General features: G+C 38.7%; 1 protein-coding gene across 1 annotated transcript in view; it reads left to right on the top strand.

Annotated features, from left to right (window-relative positions):
- NAV2 (neuron navigator 2) overlaps positions 1–18,700 on the top strand; it is a 240,549-nt gene that overhangs the window by 209,771 nt on the left and 12,078 nt on the right. Inside the window, 12 exon segments of the mRNA XM_086614125.1 lie at positions 1,671–1,694; positions 1,814–1,888; positions 6,396–6,479; positions 7,095–7,206; positions 7,696–7,841; positions 10,070–10,078; positions 10,474–10,646; positions 13,351–13,504; positions 14,030–14,189; positions 14,683–14,783; positions 16,582–16,677; positions 17,122–17,290. Coding sequence (XP_086470251.1) covers positions 1,671–1,694; positions 1,814–1,888; positions 6,396–6,479; positions 7,095–7,206; positions 7,696–7,841; positions 10,070–10,078; positions 10,474–10,646; positions 13,351–13,504; positions 14,030–14,189; positions 14,683–14,783; positions 16,582–16,677; positions 17,122–17,290 — 1,303 coding nt within the window.

Below are 18,700 nucleotides of genomic sequence, written 5' to 3' on the forward strand. Positions count from 1 at the left end.
GAATATGTTTTTAATGCACAGATTTTAATGATTCTAGAGAAACCATTTGTTGACTATGCCAGTAGTATTTTCTCCAAAAGTATGTATTCATTTAGGTTATCTGATCCTAAAATAAGACTTACTGGAGTTGGAAAACACAAGATTTTTTTAAACGTGCGTTGCGTTTGCTCATTTTCTTCTGATAGTCTCACAAAGGATTTTCCATTGAAACATATACTGTGGAAGACCTTGTAAGTTAAAGACATGCAGACCCTATCTTGCCTAGCTTTTCTCTAGCTAGGTAGGGTGTTAACTGCAGCGACCCAGGGCCACAGCAAGTTCCAGCCCACACCAGACTGTACAAAAGTATTTGGCACTGATGGTTAAATCCCAGTGGCTTCACTGCTGTTAATATCCAAGGTCGTGTATTCCTGGCGTGCTATGAACACAATTTGGGGGATTCTTAAAGCACAATCCTTTCCAAAAAATAGTGGATAATAATTACTTCAGTGAGATGTGTTAATTGAACAAAATATTTAGTTTTAAATTGTTAGGCAAGTATGATGCAGCTTCAAGCTTACCACACATCCACGGCTGAAACGAGTAAATGTGACACCAGAGTACGTTGAAGAACTTGCTCTTGGCAGGTCACGTATAACTGTCTTTGAAGCCTGTCAAGCCAGCATAGTGTTATTTAGTGTTACTTTACATACATGTTTCACTGTTGGGAAGCTACGTGTGTAACATGGCCTTAAGACCTTGATAATAAATTGAAAATACCACCTTTCATTATTGACCTTGCCTCAAGCAAGGTCCATACGAAGCTGAAACAGATAATGTATCGGAAGGATGGAAAACAGATCTTTTCCTCTGGGCTGTTGTTTATAACCAGGAGAGTACTCAGCAGCTGCTGTCCAAGCTTCTGGATTACGTGCTTGCTGCCCAAGCACCAGTGACTCCTAATAATGTGGTTTGATGGGTATAATTTTCATGGTGGCTAGTAGTGGGCATATTTACATAAGGACAGCGGAGTGTGTAACCTCCTATCATATACTTCTCTTTAGCTGATAACTTTGGTTAGAAAAAATCCATAGTAGCCACAATTTTATCATGCAGGCCACAACGGATGCTCGGTACATCCACTTTGCATCCTCAGATAACTAGTTGTGCGTTCTCGGTTTTTCATCACCCTGGTGCCTCGGCAGCGCCCAAGTGGGAGCAATTTTTTTTGTTTTCTTTCGCATCACTTTGGAGTGCAAAAACATGATCTCCATCCCATGGAGAGCTAATCATGGGAGGAAGGGAATTGCCTGGGATCAGCCGTGTTCTGTGACAGTCCTGGCTCTTCAGAGCCACATGCAGTCCCTTAGGTATGGAGCCAGGACTTCATACTTCCATGGTTCAGACTCAGCGGTGCGCTGGTTGGTGGGCTGGGAAGTGGAACCCAAATTCCTTCCTGCAGGAAGAAATACTGTCCAAGCAGCCTGTTTTCTTTTTCCTGAAGAGTAAATAAATTAGGAGATGGTCTTAGATTGAATATGGAAGTGGGAATCCAAAATAAGGAATTCACATTAGAGTTTTTGGAATAAAAAAAAAAAAAAAAAAAAAAAGAAATTAAAAAATCTGATAAATTTGTCAGGCTGGTGATGCCGTAATATCCTCATGCCTTTTCCTCCGTTTTTATTTTACAGCCTGAAGAGAAGTGCCAGTCAGAGGTAAGAGCACGTCGTGTTTGACAGGCGTAAATGTTCTGTCAAGACACTGTGCATTTCGTGTCTTGCTGTTTTATTTCTCCATATTATGGTGCAGTAAAGTGCTCTCTTAAAATACATAGATTCGCAAGCTACGAAGAGAGTTGGATGCATCCCAGGAAAAAGTGTCAGCTTTGACAACTCAGTTGACTGCCAATGTGAGTACAACTTGGAGAACAAAACCTAACAGGGAATGCATGTAATGCACCAACTACCACCCCAGTTTTTCAAAGTGGCCAAAAGATTTTGTGTGTCTAACATTCAGTTCATGTTACCTATGCGTTTCAAAAAATAACTACGTGCATGTGAGAACTTCCCAAAACTAACATCTTCTGTCCTACTAAATTGTCTTATGCTTTTCTTTAAATACTAAATTGTAATATTCATTTGGCTTTATATATATGTAAACCATCTTCAGATCGTGAGAAATATCATTGAAGACGGTGTCGTTTTTATAAATAGTGTCTATTTTTGTTATTTGGGTGGAATGAGATACAGATGAAGGTCATAACCAGTAGGAATGAAAGTTGGTGGAAACAGGGAAAATTTTCGATAAAGGTGTGGGCTAATGGCATGATAGGTAACAGTGGCGTAAGCGGCTCTGAGAACCAGTTTACAGTTACAGAGTGGACATACCTGATTTTCACCAGTGTGGGCAATGCTTCTGCTTGTTCCCTCTGAGGAATTTGATGAGTAAGTAATGTAAAACACTTGGAAAAAAAAGTTTAGGAAGCCAGGAGGTGTTGAGGCAATGCTATGGATGACCCTGAGCAAGTTTATTTGAGTGTTCTGTGCTGTAGTCACAGATTGCAGAAATCTGCAAAACAGAAGCTTGCTAGAAAAATAAGCAATTCTAGAGTAAATAAGCTACAGATGAATAGTCATCAGATCATACTGACATCCTAGTTTGTGGGAATGAATAAACATCAGAACACATGCTACTGGAGAGGACATTCCTGTCCATCAGCACTCTTGAATAGGTGGAATACGAAACTTGGCACAGCAGAGGACAGCTTTCATCTGAGCAGTGACACCTATCCCATGAAGGACTCAAGGGGAAATCTACTGTGGTGTTCACTGCAGGCATCAGTGTTTCATCTAGCTTGCAAAATGGAAAAGGAAAACCAAGACCACAGTTAATAGAGAAGTCAAATAAAAGAGCTTTGAATGCATGTAACCACTCAGTCACTTTCCCCAAGAGGAAAAGAAAATGATTTTAAAATCTTCCAAAAATGAAATCTCACCTTTGCCTTTCAAATACAAAGGCGACTGGATACATGAGTTGGTTTTCATCCAGAAACAGGACCAGATTCTCTTGCATACATTTTTTTATCATGTCGAATAACACAGCTTGTGTCCTTCAAACAAAGCCCTTGTCAGCTGTGCAACTCATTGACCTCTGCATTAGTTTTGTTGCCTTCTTCTTCATACGGCAGGTGTTAAGATTCAGTAGATTGTTACTCGACACAGGAATTAGTAGCCTCTCTCCAAGAGTAGTGAGTAGCACATGCTACTCTGTGCCTGCCCCAGCTGCCATTAATTTGCCCAAGAATTTGCGTGTGGTTGCTACCACTGTCTTTGCAGAGAAGAGTTTTAAACATATGCTGCTGCTGTACCTTTTGATCGGTTTGGGATTGGTTGTTTTTTGGGGGAAGTATTTTGGTTTTTTTTTTTAAAAAAAAAAAAAAAAAGGTTAGCCTCATTTATTATTTTGATATTATTCCATTTTTCCTTCATTCACTTTGCTAAAATGTTTCAGTTTTTTATTCATGCTGTTTAAACTTCTTAGACTTGGGGCTGCCCCTTCTTTGTCCATAAATCAGCAACAGTCTGCTGCAGACATGTTACTGTAACTGTCCTAGTAATATATTTCAGTCTGTAGCCGGAGAACATGCTCTTTTTCCATGTAAAAGGCCAGATCTGTTCCCCCAAAAGTTAACACTAATAAATTATGTTTGTTAAGACAGTGCTTTATGGACATTTCCTTTATACAAGATTTTTTTTAAATAAACGGCATTTAACTTAGCCAATTTGAATTAATCTCTTTATTTAATTTCTTTTTTTTTTCTTAAATTTTCCTGTATAGACACTGCAGCTTTTGATGCTTCTCAGGTCATCAGGGGCGAGAATTTGAAAAGGTTTTGCTCCAACTGGGAAGTGAAGATAACCCTTTTCCATAGCTCACTGAACGATTTCCAGATAGGGATAATTTCGAGGTGCCTTCTTCGATTTTGAAAGAACAACTTTTTCTTAAGGTTCAGATCAAAGCATTAAGGGTTTATAGCCCATTATTAATTCATGCAGTCCCTCTTGCCTATTTATTTTTCGCTTTTGCAAAATATTGCTGAGGATTCCTGAATATCGGTTTTGTTGCTCCCTGTTCATCCTCCCCAACAGAAGCTTTGCAGTCTGTGTTTTTAAAATAAATATTTAGGTTTGCATACGTGTGTAGTGTGAGGGTTTAAATTACTTTTTGCTCTTTTCTCACAGTCTCAGCTCTGCTTATTTTCATAGGGGCTGATGGGAATGAGAGATGCACATCCCCATGTTATTGTACTGCTCATGTTTATTTTCATTGCGAATGTGAGAACAGTTATTTAGGATAAGTCATCTGTGTGCTGCTGATGAATAAGTCTGGAATGGCTCTGTGAAAGGTTTTGCTATTCTGTATATATTTAGGTGAGAGAATGTCCTTCTCCGCTTGGAAAGGTTTCACACAATTTTACTTGTCGTTGTGTGTATCGAATTATTTTAATAGATAAATAAAATGTTATTTTCTATGGTTAGTGTAGGTTATTATGACTAATGAGACAAATATATATTGAACTATGCCTGTGTTCAGTTATCTGTACGCATGCATATACATATACATATACATGTATATCTATGAAACAGTGCCATGTCATGGCACTAGAAACATAGTTCCCTTTTATCAAGTTCCTTTCCATCTTCTTGATCTACTTTGCCTTCCTTTTACTTCTCAGTCATTTTTAATTCCTAGCTGATGTCCTTAATATAATCGACATTGGGTTCTCAGTGCTTCGTGGGAAAAGAAAAAAGAGTAGCTGGCCAAGCACCAGGACATTTTGAATGATATTTAGCACGTGGACCTTGTTTGCAAGCAAGGTGCACTCAAATATTGGAGAAGTCTTTGAGTTAGATGCAGGTATATCAGCTGATAAAGCATCTGGCAGAGTGGCTACAGTGCTGCAGTAGTCCTGGCTCTGTCCTTACACCTCTCTGCAGAGAAGATATCTCTGGACTGAACTGACTGACTTGGCTTTCGGAGTTCTCCAGTTGGGGTAGCACAGTGAGAACCTCCACCTCTGTGACTTCCAGTGGCTTTTGCCTTAAATATCTACAAGGAAAATATTTGTCTAGTTGGAGGAAAATTTCTGCCTGGCTTTCCTCTATCTAAAAATTTGCTTTATGTTTTATTTACTGTTTTCTGTTTTATTTCACTTTTTAACGTATCCTCCTAAAACTTAGGAGTGATAGTTTGGGGTTTTTTTTCTACTCTCTGGAAAAAGATTTAAACTTTTTGTGAAAAGCTCTGTGGCAAGAGTTACCTTAACTGTGTGAGAGTGCCTGAAAATTATTACTACATAACTTTTTTACATGCTAGTAATGGCCCACCTAAAAAGTCAAAGATTAAGTCTAATTTCAAAAATGAACAGCAGGAAATGTTTAGAAATAAGGATGGATTTATCTCTTTTTCCTCCCTATGTTTTGTGATAGGAGATCTTTTCACATCATTGCTTGCAATAGCCTGGGGGCGTGGCTCGATGACCAAAAATATCCTTCCATGCTTTTTTGGTATCAGGAATGCTTTCAGGTGGCAAGATGTATTCCCTAAAGTGTCCCTTAAAAGCCTCAGTTAATTAATCTGTGAAACGTTTTTAAAAAAAATGGAATCGAATATGTCTTTCTATTTCAACAAATTGGCAAAATGTGTTTTCCATTTATCACCAAATCTAGGCAGCTTTAAATGACTGAGGAAAGTACGTGAACTGGATTAGTTTGAGATGTGGCTCTTCAGAGGACCTTAACTCCTAGGGATCCAGGAGGTGTTTTTGTTCTCAATGTATTCTGGATGTAGGATTGCACATTTTACAGAATAAATGAGAATTCCAAACCAGAAAAAAATCCCGCTTCGCTGCTCTGTTAGAGCATGTCTGAGATAACTGTCCTGGCTACTGAAATCATGGCATCAGAGAGATGGGTGTAGCAGGTGACTGAGGAGCCACCTCCAGGAAGTCTCCTACTGATGGACCAGGTCACAGTGTTACTCCTACGTCTGTTTTCTAAAGTGTTTGGTCGCAGCTGCCACCGAGCAGGGCATGGTTTATAGCCTAAACCAGCATCATTTCATAGTAGTAGTATGCTAGTAGTAGTTGTGTATGAAAGGGCTGTCGTTTTCTCAAGTTTTGAAATCAATCTCTTACCTTTGGCATTTCTGATTTTCCACAATTAAATTGTTCCTGGTAATTTGTTTGTGAGCTTTATCATGACGTAAGTTCTATCATTTGGCATTTCTAATTGGTGTCATTTTCTCCATATCATTTACGCAACAAACAATGCAATGCAGGAGGTGGTCCCTTTAAATACCTGCAGAAATATCCTTGTTTGGGGAGGACTACTACTTCTGTATGGTTTAACTTTCAGGCTCACCTGGTAGCAGCATTTGAGCAGAGCCTGGGGAACATGACGATCAGACTGCAGAGCCTGACAATGACAGCGGAACAAAAGGCAAGCTTGAAAAGTATTTGGGGAAGTCTTGACTTGTGTTTCCAGCATTGTTGCTTGTGCTCCTTCTAGAGTTGTGGGAGGAAAAAGAAAACCAAACAACCATTTGCCTTAGTTTCCTCAGTTGTGGTGACGGAGTAAAATTCATAAAAATTTTCAGTAAAATACGCATGTTCCTCACTGGGATGTTGTGACAACTGATCTGGTTATTCCTATAAATTGTTGCTTTTGACACGAGTCTTCAGAAATGCATAGTTTTATAATAAATTTCTTCCCAATGCATCCGCACACATGCATTTTCAAGAGAAATACCAAGAAAAATCCTTGTAAGACAGGCAATATTGGATTTTTGGACACTGTACTTGAATATACATTATTTCTGTATTACAGAGCATGTACATTTTTGTGTATCATAGTAACCAAGCTATTTTGCAATCTTCTCAGGGTGTGCTTCCCCAGGTATACCAAACCTCATTTTCATCCCCTTGTACATATATATTCCATAAATTCTCTATCGACTACCAATACTTAGATTGAAAGGTGGCTCCTCTAGAGTAGTTAGTTACCATCTGTGTTTTCCATCGTATCACTGTTTGAGGTTTTTTTTCCTTATTCAAGGATTCAGAACTGAACGAGTTAAGGAAGACTATTGAACTACTGAAGAAGCAAAATGCTGCTGCCCAGGCTGCCATCAATGGAGTGATTAACACACCTGAGCTCAACTGCAAAGGTGAGAAGCAAGCAACCACGTATAGCAATGGTGCAGTGCTCCTGAGACTTTAGTCCTCTTGAAAAGAGCTGATGTAACCATCTGAGTTCAGCTTTGCCTCACGACCACGCTCTGGTTACTTGCTTTGGTAGCACAGGGATTTGAAATGAGCATCTGTGTAAACAGTGCAGTTAATTCTACAGAAGTAACCGGATGTGTTAGACACAAAAGAAGACATTTTAACAAAGCTTTTCCACCTTCAGTGTGAGGTCCTCGAATTTACTATAAGCTTTTAGTAATTCACCCACCTAGACACTGATGCGAAGCAGCAGGGAGCAAAAATCCCCATTTCAGAGCTGTCAGGCTTTATTTTCTTTGGTGTTTTCAGTAATTTCCAATAGAGAGTCTGAGTGCAGTCCTGTCTTATCACTCTTCTCTTACTTATCCCTGTGATTTACACTTACATCAAATTTCTTACATAATTTTGACGCCGCCTCTGTTCATATTCAGGACCTGGAGCTGCTCAACCCACGGACCTGCGGATCCGACGGCAGCACTCCTCGGATAGCGTCTCCAGTATTAACAGTGCTACCAGTCACTCCAGCGTAGGAAGCAACATCGAGAGTGATTCAAAGAAAAAGAAGAGGAAGAACTGGGTGAGTGTATTTTAACAAATTGTGTGCGGTGTGCATAAAATTGTCAGAACATGCACAGTGAAATCCAGCCGCTCGGCTCCTCCTTCGTCCCTTCATGCAACAGGTCAGCGCAAGGACTGTGCACTGTTTAAATCCTGTGTAAACTCTCTTTTGAAGGCTTAATTGAGTCGTAAGTGATGTATATGCTTGTGTTGACTCTGCCTAGGATTGAATTTGAGCTTAACAGCCAAAAGGCCAGTCTTAAATTAGAAATAGCTGTCAAAGATCAATTCTGGCTAAAAGTAATATGATGTCCAACCCCTTAGGGAAAGCTCGACGTCTGTCATTAAAGTAAAACAAATCCACAACGAGAAATCATTCTTTTTTTTTTTTTTTTTTTGCTCGTAGGGTTTTCTTTTAAGTGAACATGTTAAACACTTTAAGAACTCTGTTTTGAATATTACCAACGAGTTCTACAACAAAATATAGCAATCTTTAAAAATTGATTGTGATGGACATTTATTTTGCAAGATTTTGCGATACTTACCTTTCATCTCCCATTTTTCTTTCTTTGCTCATCATGTACTGTGTACAAGGTACCCTGTACTGGAGGAAAGGTACATTATATTAAACTCCATTTTGAAATGAATTAGACCATAACTGCCTTAGTGACCTCCTCTGACTGTAGTTTGGACTAAAGTCCCTAGATCCTTTATCGTAGCCAGTAAAGCAACCCACCCCTTCCTTCCCACTGAATTTAAATCTCCCTGGATCTTTTGGGTGTACAGATCAGTTTGTATAGCTACAAAATGCAGTTTGAGCTAGTAAAAGCTTAATTTGTATTTGCACAATATCCTCTCAGAAATGATTATGAAACTCCTGAACTGTAAGAAGTAGCTTCCTGAGCAGATTCTTGATTTTATTTCTGTCTTATCCCAGTGGTTTCAATTTGATATCTTGCCAGCTCCTTCATAACAGCAGTATTTCCACTGTGCCCTTGAAATAATTGGTTGAACGGAAACAATGTCATCTCCAAATCCTTCTTGTGCTGGGTTATACATTAGTTATAGACTAAGTAAATTGCTGTAATTTTTAAATTGCTAGCGACTCTTAATTTGCAATGCAGACCTTTTGTAATCATTAAGCCCTAGTTAAGAGAAACACTTTTTAAATTTTTGCTTCAGCTTCTCTTCTTTGTTATTGTAACCTAGTAGATATTATCCTACATCAGCCTACACTTCTCATTCATCAGATGACTATTTTTAGAGAAAGTTAAGAAAACATCTCCTTATTATAAAGAGAAATAAGTAAAGTTTTCGTGAAGTAGAAGAAACAGGACAGTACTTTTACATTGTTATTAAGAATTAGTACATCATTGCTGTAAAATTAAAATTGAAAATTAAATCAGTAATCAGAAAATATGTAAGTTGAATCTGATTCACACATTGTTTATTCCACAAATACCGAGGAAGTTATCAGCCAAGATCTTTTCATTATATACAGAAACAACACAGCTGCCCGTTCAGAGCTGAAACACCAGATTTTCAACATTTCTTGCCGTAGGAGTCTTTGTCTAGTTTAAAAATAACTTTCAGCTCATATTAAGCCAGGCTGTTCACAACAAGTAATTTGTGATAGCATTAAACAATGTCCATAGAGTATCCTGAATTGGAAGGGACTCGTGACAATCAAGTTCAGACCCTGACTCCACTCAGGGCAAACTAAAAGTTAAACCATATATCTAAGAGTGTTGTCCAAACACCTCTTGAACACTGACTGTTGAACTGTAACTTTGCAGTAACATCAGTTTAATCACATGAATATTCATTCTTTTCATTGTTTGGAAAATGTCAGTCGCATTTAAAAAAGGGGTTTTTTTAGTTCCAGGTGGGTAGAGAAGATTCAGTATTTTCACTTGGTGAAATACCTTTTCCTGCAAAGGAAAACAAAATATTAACTTGTCTGCTAGGCAAAACATTCCGTCTGAGCCAAGGAGAAAATATAATTTAAATAGTTAACAGATTTGGCACTGGTTTCTCCCTCAAGTAATGCAAAAATGACAGTGTGTTGTATGAAACACCTGGTTTTGGAAAATACAGGGTTCCAGTTTTAAAGTAACTGTTGGTCTTTGTTGATTATTGGTCATGTTTGTCTTAGAAATCCAAAGCTTTCCTTATCACTGGCTTTATCTGTTAAAACATGTCTTTTTTCCTTCCCCCACTTCCTTTTGCTTGCGCTTCTTCCGGCAGGTCAATGAGGTAAGGAAGACTTACTTTAAACTATGAGATACAAAGCTAACCCGTCCATTTACATGACTAACCATTTCAGCATCATTAACCTTGTCTGAGCCACGTTATGTTATAGCTGCAAGTTGCTACAATATCACTGTAAAGCTTGTTGCGCTGAGTAGTATTTGCTATAAAATAGTTATCTTAAAAATAGGAAGCATTGATATCCAGTCCTATTGACCTTATTAATCTCATAAAACAGTTAAGGAAAAAAAGCTTTTTTTATTCTTTTTTACCCATGTAAATACATATGAGTATGGCTGTATCGTTTGGAGTATTTGCATGTTAGAGTTTTTACTCTGTGGCTTTTTTGCCTGGTTTCCTCCTTAATGATGTGCCTACTGTTGTGGCTTTGTTTTTTTCAGTTGCGCAGCTCCTTCAAGCAAGCTTTTGGTAAAAAGAAATCTCCCAAATCAGCATCTTCTCATTCAGATATCGAGGAGATGACCGATTCTTCATTACCTTCTTCACCAAAGCTACCCCACCATAACACTACTGTTTCAACACCGTTGCTGAGAGCTTCCCATTCCAACTCTCTGTAAGTGATTTGTTAAATTTTTAAATAGAAAATGGAGTGGAAGGCATCTTGCTACATTGGTAGAGGAAAAGAGAAATCTCATGCTTTGGAGAGATCCAATGTTTTCCTTGCTAGCTTTACAGGACATCTCTAGGCTGCTTTCCAGAAAGAAGCAGATGCAAAATGTACCCTCCACCATCCTGTCCCCGTTGGTTCCTCTGTCTAAGAACTGCACATCTGTATAAGCACCGCAAGAGTTCAATAGCTCTTCAGCTACATGCACTGCTAAAAGCAGCTGTTCACCAGGAAGCCACAGCAGATGACACAGTGGGCTGGGCAGGATTGTCCTGTAGGTCAGGGCTGGTCTGTTGCCACTGATTGATCCTCCCCCCAAGCATCCCTTACGTTATCTCCCAAAGAGGGGCTGTGTTTTGGGTAAAATCCTTAACCCTGTCATACTGGCGAAAGAATGAGCAAAGATCCCCCTTTGAACTATTGCCTGTTTTGAATGTTCTGTAGTCAAAGGAGATTACGGGAAGAGAGCGAAGAAGTTGAATTTATATATTCAGGGAATTAAAGGTCTGTAAGCTGACTTCCAACCCAGTACCTTTTGATTAGCGTCTAGGAAGCCAAAAATCATTGCATTGTTACTGTAGTATAATTTGATGTTTCATTGGGGTGCTCTTTCAGCAGAACATATTGCATATAACGAGGGTGACCTTGGAGTGCAGAATTAATCGAATCTGTTGTTGTTAATGAAACAAGCCAGGCCAATTCTGGGATTTTAGCACATGTTGTACTAATCAGCAATGATGAGCTCCCAATTAAGTTGACAAATTCAGATAAAGTTAAGGATCTGCTGGAAATCAAACAGCATGGTTTAGTGCTACAGCAGAATTCGGCTAACAGCTTGTGCCTAATGAATGGAGATGATCCGCTCCTCTTTTCTTCTGTACCTACCCAGCCACCTGTGCCTGGTCCTTCCCTTCCACTAGCTCTGCTGCTTCTCAGACAACTCCACTGAGCCGATGCAATTTGCTAAATTATGTGAAAAATAATTTGACAGAAACGTGAATGTTTTTTTTCCCCCAGGTTGCTGGATGGGATCAGCTCAGTGGTCTGATCGGACTCATGAGCACCAGAGCTGGCATAAGCAGGGGGGTATGACAGCAGCACAGCCGGGAGCAGGCAGGGGAAGGGAGCAAGAAACGAACGTGTTCTTTTGGGTAGTAACAAGCTGTTGTATATGCTCATCTGTAGGACCAAACCATACCCTTCTGCCTGTGTTTATAGGAGAATGAGATGTAGACTTTAAAGTCAGGACTTCTGCTCCACCCCTTCACTCGTTTTATGTTCATGGGAAGGTCACAGGCAATCTTAAGGCTTCATTTTGGCCACCTGTGAAATAAAATTAATTAACTGCCTTACGGCACTGTTTTGAGTCTAAGCTCACATTTAGAATGTGCTTGGAAAAGTTTGTAAAACATAGTTTCTGTTAATTCTATCAGTAGCTTCATCACTTGAGTAGGATAAATGAATACAGTTGTAAAAGGCAGTATTGTGAAACATATAATTACTAGCCAGCCTTACGACCTTGTAGATGTCATGCAAAGCTTCCAGCCTAATTTCACATCACGTGCATTTGAGTAAGTACCCAGACTTGAAGTTTTGCCCGTCACTTGTTTTCACATGAAGAGATGAAAACAATAGCGATGGTTCCAGCCATATAATAGCGATGAAATGTTAGTAGCAGAAGATAATCCTCCATGATTTTTTTTTTTAAAGCTTCTCCAGTCTCTTGAACCTAACTCGGTGAGTTTCTGGTGACTACAGCAAATTGTGCTTTAGAAATCTAAGGCCAGAAAATTGTCAAATGATGATCCCGTCTATCGTCAGTCAAAATGCTGTATGCCTGCGTTTCGACTTGACATGAAAGCCAAAAGGCTAAACATGAGAAAAGAGTAAATATGGCAACAGAGGGAAGGCTAGAGCACAAGTAAAACTTGTGTATTTTGGCTTATTGGCTCTTTGGTGGGGAAAACATCTCTCATTAACCTGATTTAGTGAGAGATGTTTTAAATGAAATCTCCCTCAAAGAATGCAGCTGTATAGTTGATCTTTATATAGATACACTTACAAATGTGCTGAAATGTTACTCACACAGAATCTATTTTTGGTGGAAAGAGGAAAGAAAAACGCCACCAAAAATTTTTTAAGCTTGAGTGCTTTAAAGCGAGCAGGAATTTATCACACTTGAATAGGTGTGGAGTTCCAAAGCCCTCCAGAACAGTTCAGGGAAACCCAGCTGTGCACACCTGGTGAGCTTTAAATCTGTCTGTAAACTCATCAATCTCCAACCAACTGCTGTTTCTGCCTGCACCTCCTTAATTTATTTAGATTTTGGCTTTAGAAATTTTCCTTTATGGCAACTACTATGAGAAAAAAAATGAAGACTATCTGATAGTAAGTGCCTTGTACAATTCTGTTTCAGATGCTGATTAAAGAAAAATAACCCTCGGACATATTTATTTCACTAGTCTCTGATGTTTCCATGACCTATTTAATGTCTGATTTCTGGTATCGCTAATCCAGTAAGCCAAAACTGGTGCCTGCTTCCTGCAGAATAAAAGGAGTTTTTCTCTCCTTTACTAATAAAGGATGGAGTAGCACTGTTAGAATAGTAACAAATGGTCTCATTTGATGTCTGTTTTTTAATCTTCTCCAGTATTTCTGAATGCACTGACAGTGAAGCTGAAACTGTCATGCAGTTACGAAATGAGCTAAGGGACAAGGAGATGAAGTTGACTGATATTCGTCTAGAAGCCCTTAGCTCTGCTCATCAGCTTGACCAGCTTCGGGAGGCGATGAACAGAATGCAGGTAAGAAATAACCACCCCAAATATTGCAGTCTATGTTGATGTGTTAAGGATTGGCCAACCTGCCGCACAGTGAAGATCTGACAGAAGGTAAATTTGAGTTTTTGAATGCTTACTAAAAGTTATGTGTAGCTTTTTGCCACTGTTAAACCTTGTACCTTTGTTAAAAGTCAACTTGAACACGTGAATTCTGCTGCCCTCAACTCTGCAGCTGTAACTGTAGAAACCTACGAGCAGGTCATTTTGTTGGCTGTCAGCAACCTCTTAAGATGTTCCCATGCGCTCTGCCTTAACGTAGCTGCATTTCAGTGTTTAGTGAATTCCCACATATTTAAGTTTTCTAGGATACTTTGACAAGTTTCATGGAAGAGATGTTGTAACAATTAAAATCACTAATTTATTGAAATAAATCAAAATATTATTAAAATGGCATTTCTGCAAACTAGTCTTTATTCTCATTACTTATGTTGCTGTCTTTTAAGAGTGCCTTTTCACTGTGCTTTCTAACTCCCGACTTGTCTTTTCAAGAGCGAGATTGAAAAATTAAAAGCAGAAAACGATCGGCTGAAATCTGAAAACCACGGCAGCTGTAGCAGGGCTCAGTCTCAGGTTTCCATTTCATCCTCTCCGAGACATTCAGTGGGTCTCTCTCAACACAGTTTGAACCTCACGGAGTCAACCAGTCTCGGTGAGTTTAATGAGAAAGGCAGTAGGCAGGTTTTATCCTGCACTGGGAAGATTTGGTTTGGTTAGCCATGGAAAAATGAAAGCATGAAAATTATTAACAGTTGAGGTGTGGAAATATGTCAGGAGCTGGCATAAAGCCTTCTTTTAAAATGTCGTCATAGGTCTGCTACGCCCTCAATTGGAGTTGTCCAATTATGACCTCAGCTGCGAAAAGTCATGTTTAGAGCCTTTTAATGGTATACATTTGCCAGGGGATACATTATAGGAAGGAAAATACAGAGTAACTGCCTAATAATTTTAAATGACCTTTGCTTTTTAAGAGTGATACTGATGTTTGGCAGGGAAGTCAGTAAACCTGGTTCTTGCGTTTTACCTCTGGGCATGTGAAGCCCAGATGTGTTGTGTTTGACTACAATAGATGTGTTGGCGTAGACCAGAGTAGTCTTCACTGTTATTAAAATACAGCTGTGAAACTGTTGATTTTCTGTTCACAGACATGCTGTTAGATGACACTGGAGATGGCTCTGCCCGGAAAGAAGGAGGCAGGCACGTCAAAATAGTTGTCAACTTTCAGGATGGAATGAAATGGAAGGAGGTGAGTTGTGTTTCGTCCCCAGCTTTGAAATGTGAGTGACTTTGGAACAGGGCAGAGAATTCAAATCCTATTTGTTTTGGAAGCTTTTATTTGCAAAAGATTTTTTAACGTTTTCTCTACAGAATAGTTCGTTGATGTATCACAAGTGATAGCCAAGGCACTCAGCTCCCTCCCACTTCCTTGGAACTGCTGAGAGCCAACACCACCAGTTCAGGTTGTCTCATAGACTCACCTGCAATAGCTTTTTATTTTACAGCTTCTTCTTGGTGCCATCAGCACAATGGCCAGGAAGTGCATTGGTAATGCAGGATTGCCAGACTAGACCATACGTCACGTCAGTGGCATAGGTGATAACATTACAATGTAAGCCTTTCAGTAGTATCTCTGAAAACCAGGCCACTCTTTCAGAGTCAAGGAGGTTAGCTGGCTAATCTGCACCTTGGGATAGCATCTGTTTAGGACTGATATGTTAAAAGCTGCATAAAGCTCTTGAGCCTTTCTGTTAAACTTCAATAAAATTTCAACTAATAATGAAAATGATCCAATGCGTCAATAGAAGCTGCACCAAAACGCTAGAAACATCAATATTCTGGAAGAGCTTGGTAGATCCAAACTGGGAGAACGATAGCTTATCGTTCTAGTTCAAGTTGTCCCCTCTGGTGGAAGTATCTCATTTTGAATGCCATCTTTCAGATGTTCTCCATTCTCAAGTAACTGAAAGAATCCTAAATACATTTCAGATACTGTAAAATTGCAGCCCACATCATGCGTGTAATGCATGCGTAGATAGATATACTACACAACCTTTACCAGGCACTGACCTTGCTATCTCACAGCTTAAGTACCTGTAAAAGTGTATTTAAGAAATAACGTGATGTTTTTTGTAAGGGGGAAGGGACAAAAATTTGAATAATCAGAAATAAAATTGACTTAGACGATCTTTCCAGTAAATAGCACTTTTGCATTAATAAACTACAGCCATGGATAAGCAAATTAACAGTAAAACTACATAGCTAATTTTGTTGTACTCCAGTGTGCTCACAGTCAGTAAAGTTACCACGTAGAAATGATTCTATACATTTTAGTTGTAGTCTTATGACACAGATGGTTGGGTTTGTTTTTTTCCAATGAATGTTTCACAGTGGGTGCAGCTATAGAAGAATAGAAAAATGAGGTTCTTTTAATCTGCCTTAAAAACCAGAAACAAAATTATCAAGTAAAATGCTGTGTTACATCAAACGTAACACACAAGTTGTTACATAGACATATATATAAACCTCTCTCTACATATAACTTAATATACATATAACCATGTATAATTTATATATATATTTAGATTTCTATGTCCATGGCAGCATTTCTAGAAGTAAATAGGATAAACCTTACAAATGCCTCATATTTCATTGTGAAGCGATGGAAAAATGGACATGCCATGAGCTTTTCTGCCTAGAATTTTCCTAAGAGTCTTTCTATTTTTTTGCTAAGCTCTAATCCTCTCAGAAGTTTTTGAATTGTTCATGGATTGATTAATAAATACTTCTTATTTAACATCAGTATCATTTAAGTATTCTTTAGATTCATGACTCCAACACTGTAGAAAATGTTTAGTAGAAAAGAAGGATTTCATATAGCATTCAGAATTCACCAGAGAGTGGTAAAAATGCACCATAATTTAAAAAAAAAAAAGGAGGAGGGAAGTGGGGGAGGAAAAAGAGCCCACGTTTTAATTACATTAAACAGTTGTCTGATACAGTTTGGGTTTATTTATTAACTCAAATTCACATTTCTATGCATTCAGGATTCGAGGCCTCGCACCTTCCTCATAGGTTGCATCGGAGTCAGTGGCAAGACCAAATGGGATGTTCTGGATGGGGTTGTAAGACGGTTGTTTAAGGTTAGTGAGTATCATTTGCTGTGTGCTTGAATTCTTCGGTTAGATTTTGAAGGTATCCGAAGGAGGCCTACAAGAAAGCTGGAGAGGGACTTTTGACAAGGGCATGAAGTGATAGGACAAGGGGCAATGGCTTTAAACTGAAAGAGGGGAGATTTTGATTGGATCTAAGGAAGAAATTTATTACAGTGAGAGTGGTGACACACTGGAACAGGTTGTCCAGAGAATTTGTGGATGCCACATCCCTGGAAGTGTTCAAGGCCAGGTTGGATGGGGCTTTGAGCAACCTGATCTAGTGGAAGGTGTCCCTTTAAGGTCCCTTCCAACCCAAACCATTCTATAATTCTATAAATATTTAACTTGCTGTGATTATTACTATTGTAGCGTAGAACAAAGTCCCAGAGGTTTCACTGCTGCCTAACTTTTCATGTCCCTTTTTCACCCTAGGAGTACATCATTCATGTGGATCCCGTGAGCCAGCTGGGCCTGAATTCAGACAGTGTTCTGGGCTACAGCATTGGAGAAATCAAACGCACTAACAGTGCAGAGACACCTGAACTGTTGCCCTGTGGCTATCTAGTTGGAGAAAACAACACTATTTCAGTTACCATCAAAGGTAATTTCCCTTGACCTGTCTGTTGTAGTTCTCTCTAATTACAGTTTTATCAAAGCTTGCTGTGTCAAGAAACTCAGAGGAGTAGAAACTTCTTATTGTGTTTCTTTTTCTTGTCCCTTCCGTTTATTTACTGGTCCTTCTATTTGATAAAGACAGCACTTAGAGTATGCCAAGTCTAATAAATTCAACAAATTTTCAACCTCTAATAGTAGGAAAAATTAGACACACAGCTGTTTTCTCCGTATACCTCAAACTGATACCTGGAGTTGTCTTCTCATAAAGTCTCAGAATTTCATTACCTCGTTGTAACAGCTATAGTTGTTATTTCGTTCATGCAGAGTAAAAAAATTATTGATTTAACTTGCTTGAGTTATCTCACTGAAGAGTGCCTCCCTAGGCATCAGAAAGGATGGATCCCAGAATTCGTGGGACACCTTAAAATCTGGATTTTTTTTTTTTAATTTTTTTTTTCCAAAATGTACGTTTTTCAGAATTCTCATCAATTTCATTCTGTCATACTGATAAGAGTTTAATGCTTATATTTCCCATTTGGTTTCTCAGGAAACTATTTTTATATGAAAACTATACTCTGAAACTAGATTTGAGGGGAAAAAAATCTTGAACTGTTGCATTTTGAATGTACATCAGTTTGCTCAAAGTTACACCAGTGAAATCTCGAGCATAGATCTGCAGTCGATAGAGTATTGGAGAGCATTGCCAACCACTCTGCAGCTTGACTTTGAAATTTGACTGTGACGTTTGACTGAAAGCAGTTTGATTTTTGTATATTGCTGTAAAAAAATCAGTTACCTTGAGTGGCAAATCAGGGGGCAAGAAGACAAAATAAGCTGTGAAATATCTCAATTTACTGATGCTTGATGTGAACCCAGGTTATTCTGCTTAGTTAGAATCCGTTGTCCAAAAGTATAATCCAAATTGAAATACTGCTTAAGATCTAGCCGTATCTATAAAGCTGCAATCTGATTTTATATTTAACTTTCATTGGCTTGACTTGTGCTTTGAAGGTTCGTATGTGATAACAGTTTTCAATAAAATAGAAATGTATTTAATCAATTTATGGAAAAATCACTTGCATATACCTTTGAGATATAAAGCTGCCTATATAAATATTTAATATTCCGAGTAACCACTGAGGTGCAAACGTTTCTCTGTGTGATCTGCCAAGTTCCCTTTCTGCTGTTTATTTTGAAGCTCTGTGTGTTTTCCCAGAGCCAGTTCTGCCTAAAGTGACTGCTGACATTGCGTAAATGCTTATCAGTAGGAGTTTTATGTTAGACGAGATAACTATCAGCGTACAGAGGAGTTTAATTACAGGCGTTTGGGAAAGTAGGGGGAGTTGATGATAGCTGGGGTTTTTTTGACTTGTGATTCAAAAGTAAACAGGTAAAT

This window comes from Tauraco erythrolophus, chromosome 6, assembly GCF_009769465.1.
Source record: "Tauraco erythrolophus isolate bTauEry1 chromosome 6, bTauEry1.pri, whole genome shotgun sequence".
Lineage (NCBI taxonomy): Eukaryota > Metazoa > Chordata > Aves > Musophagiformes > Musophagidae > Tauraco > Tauraco erythrolophus.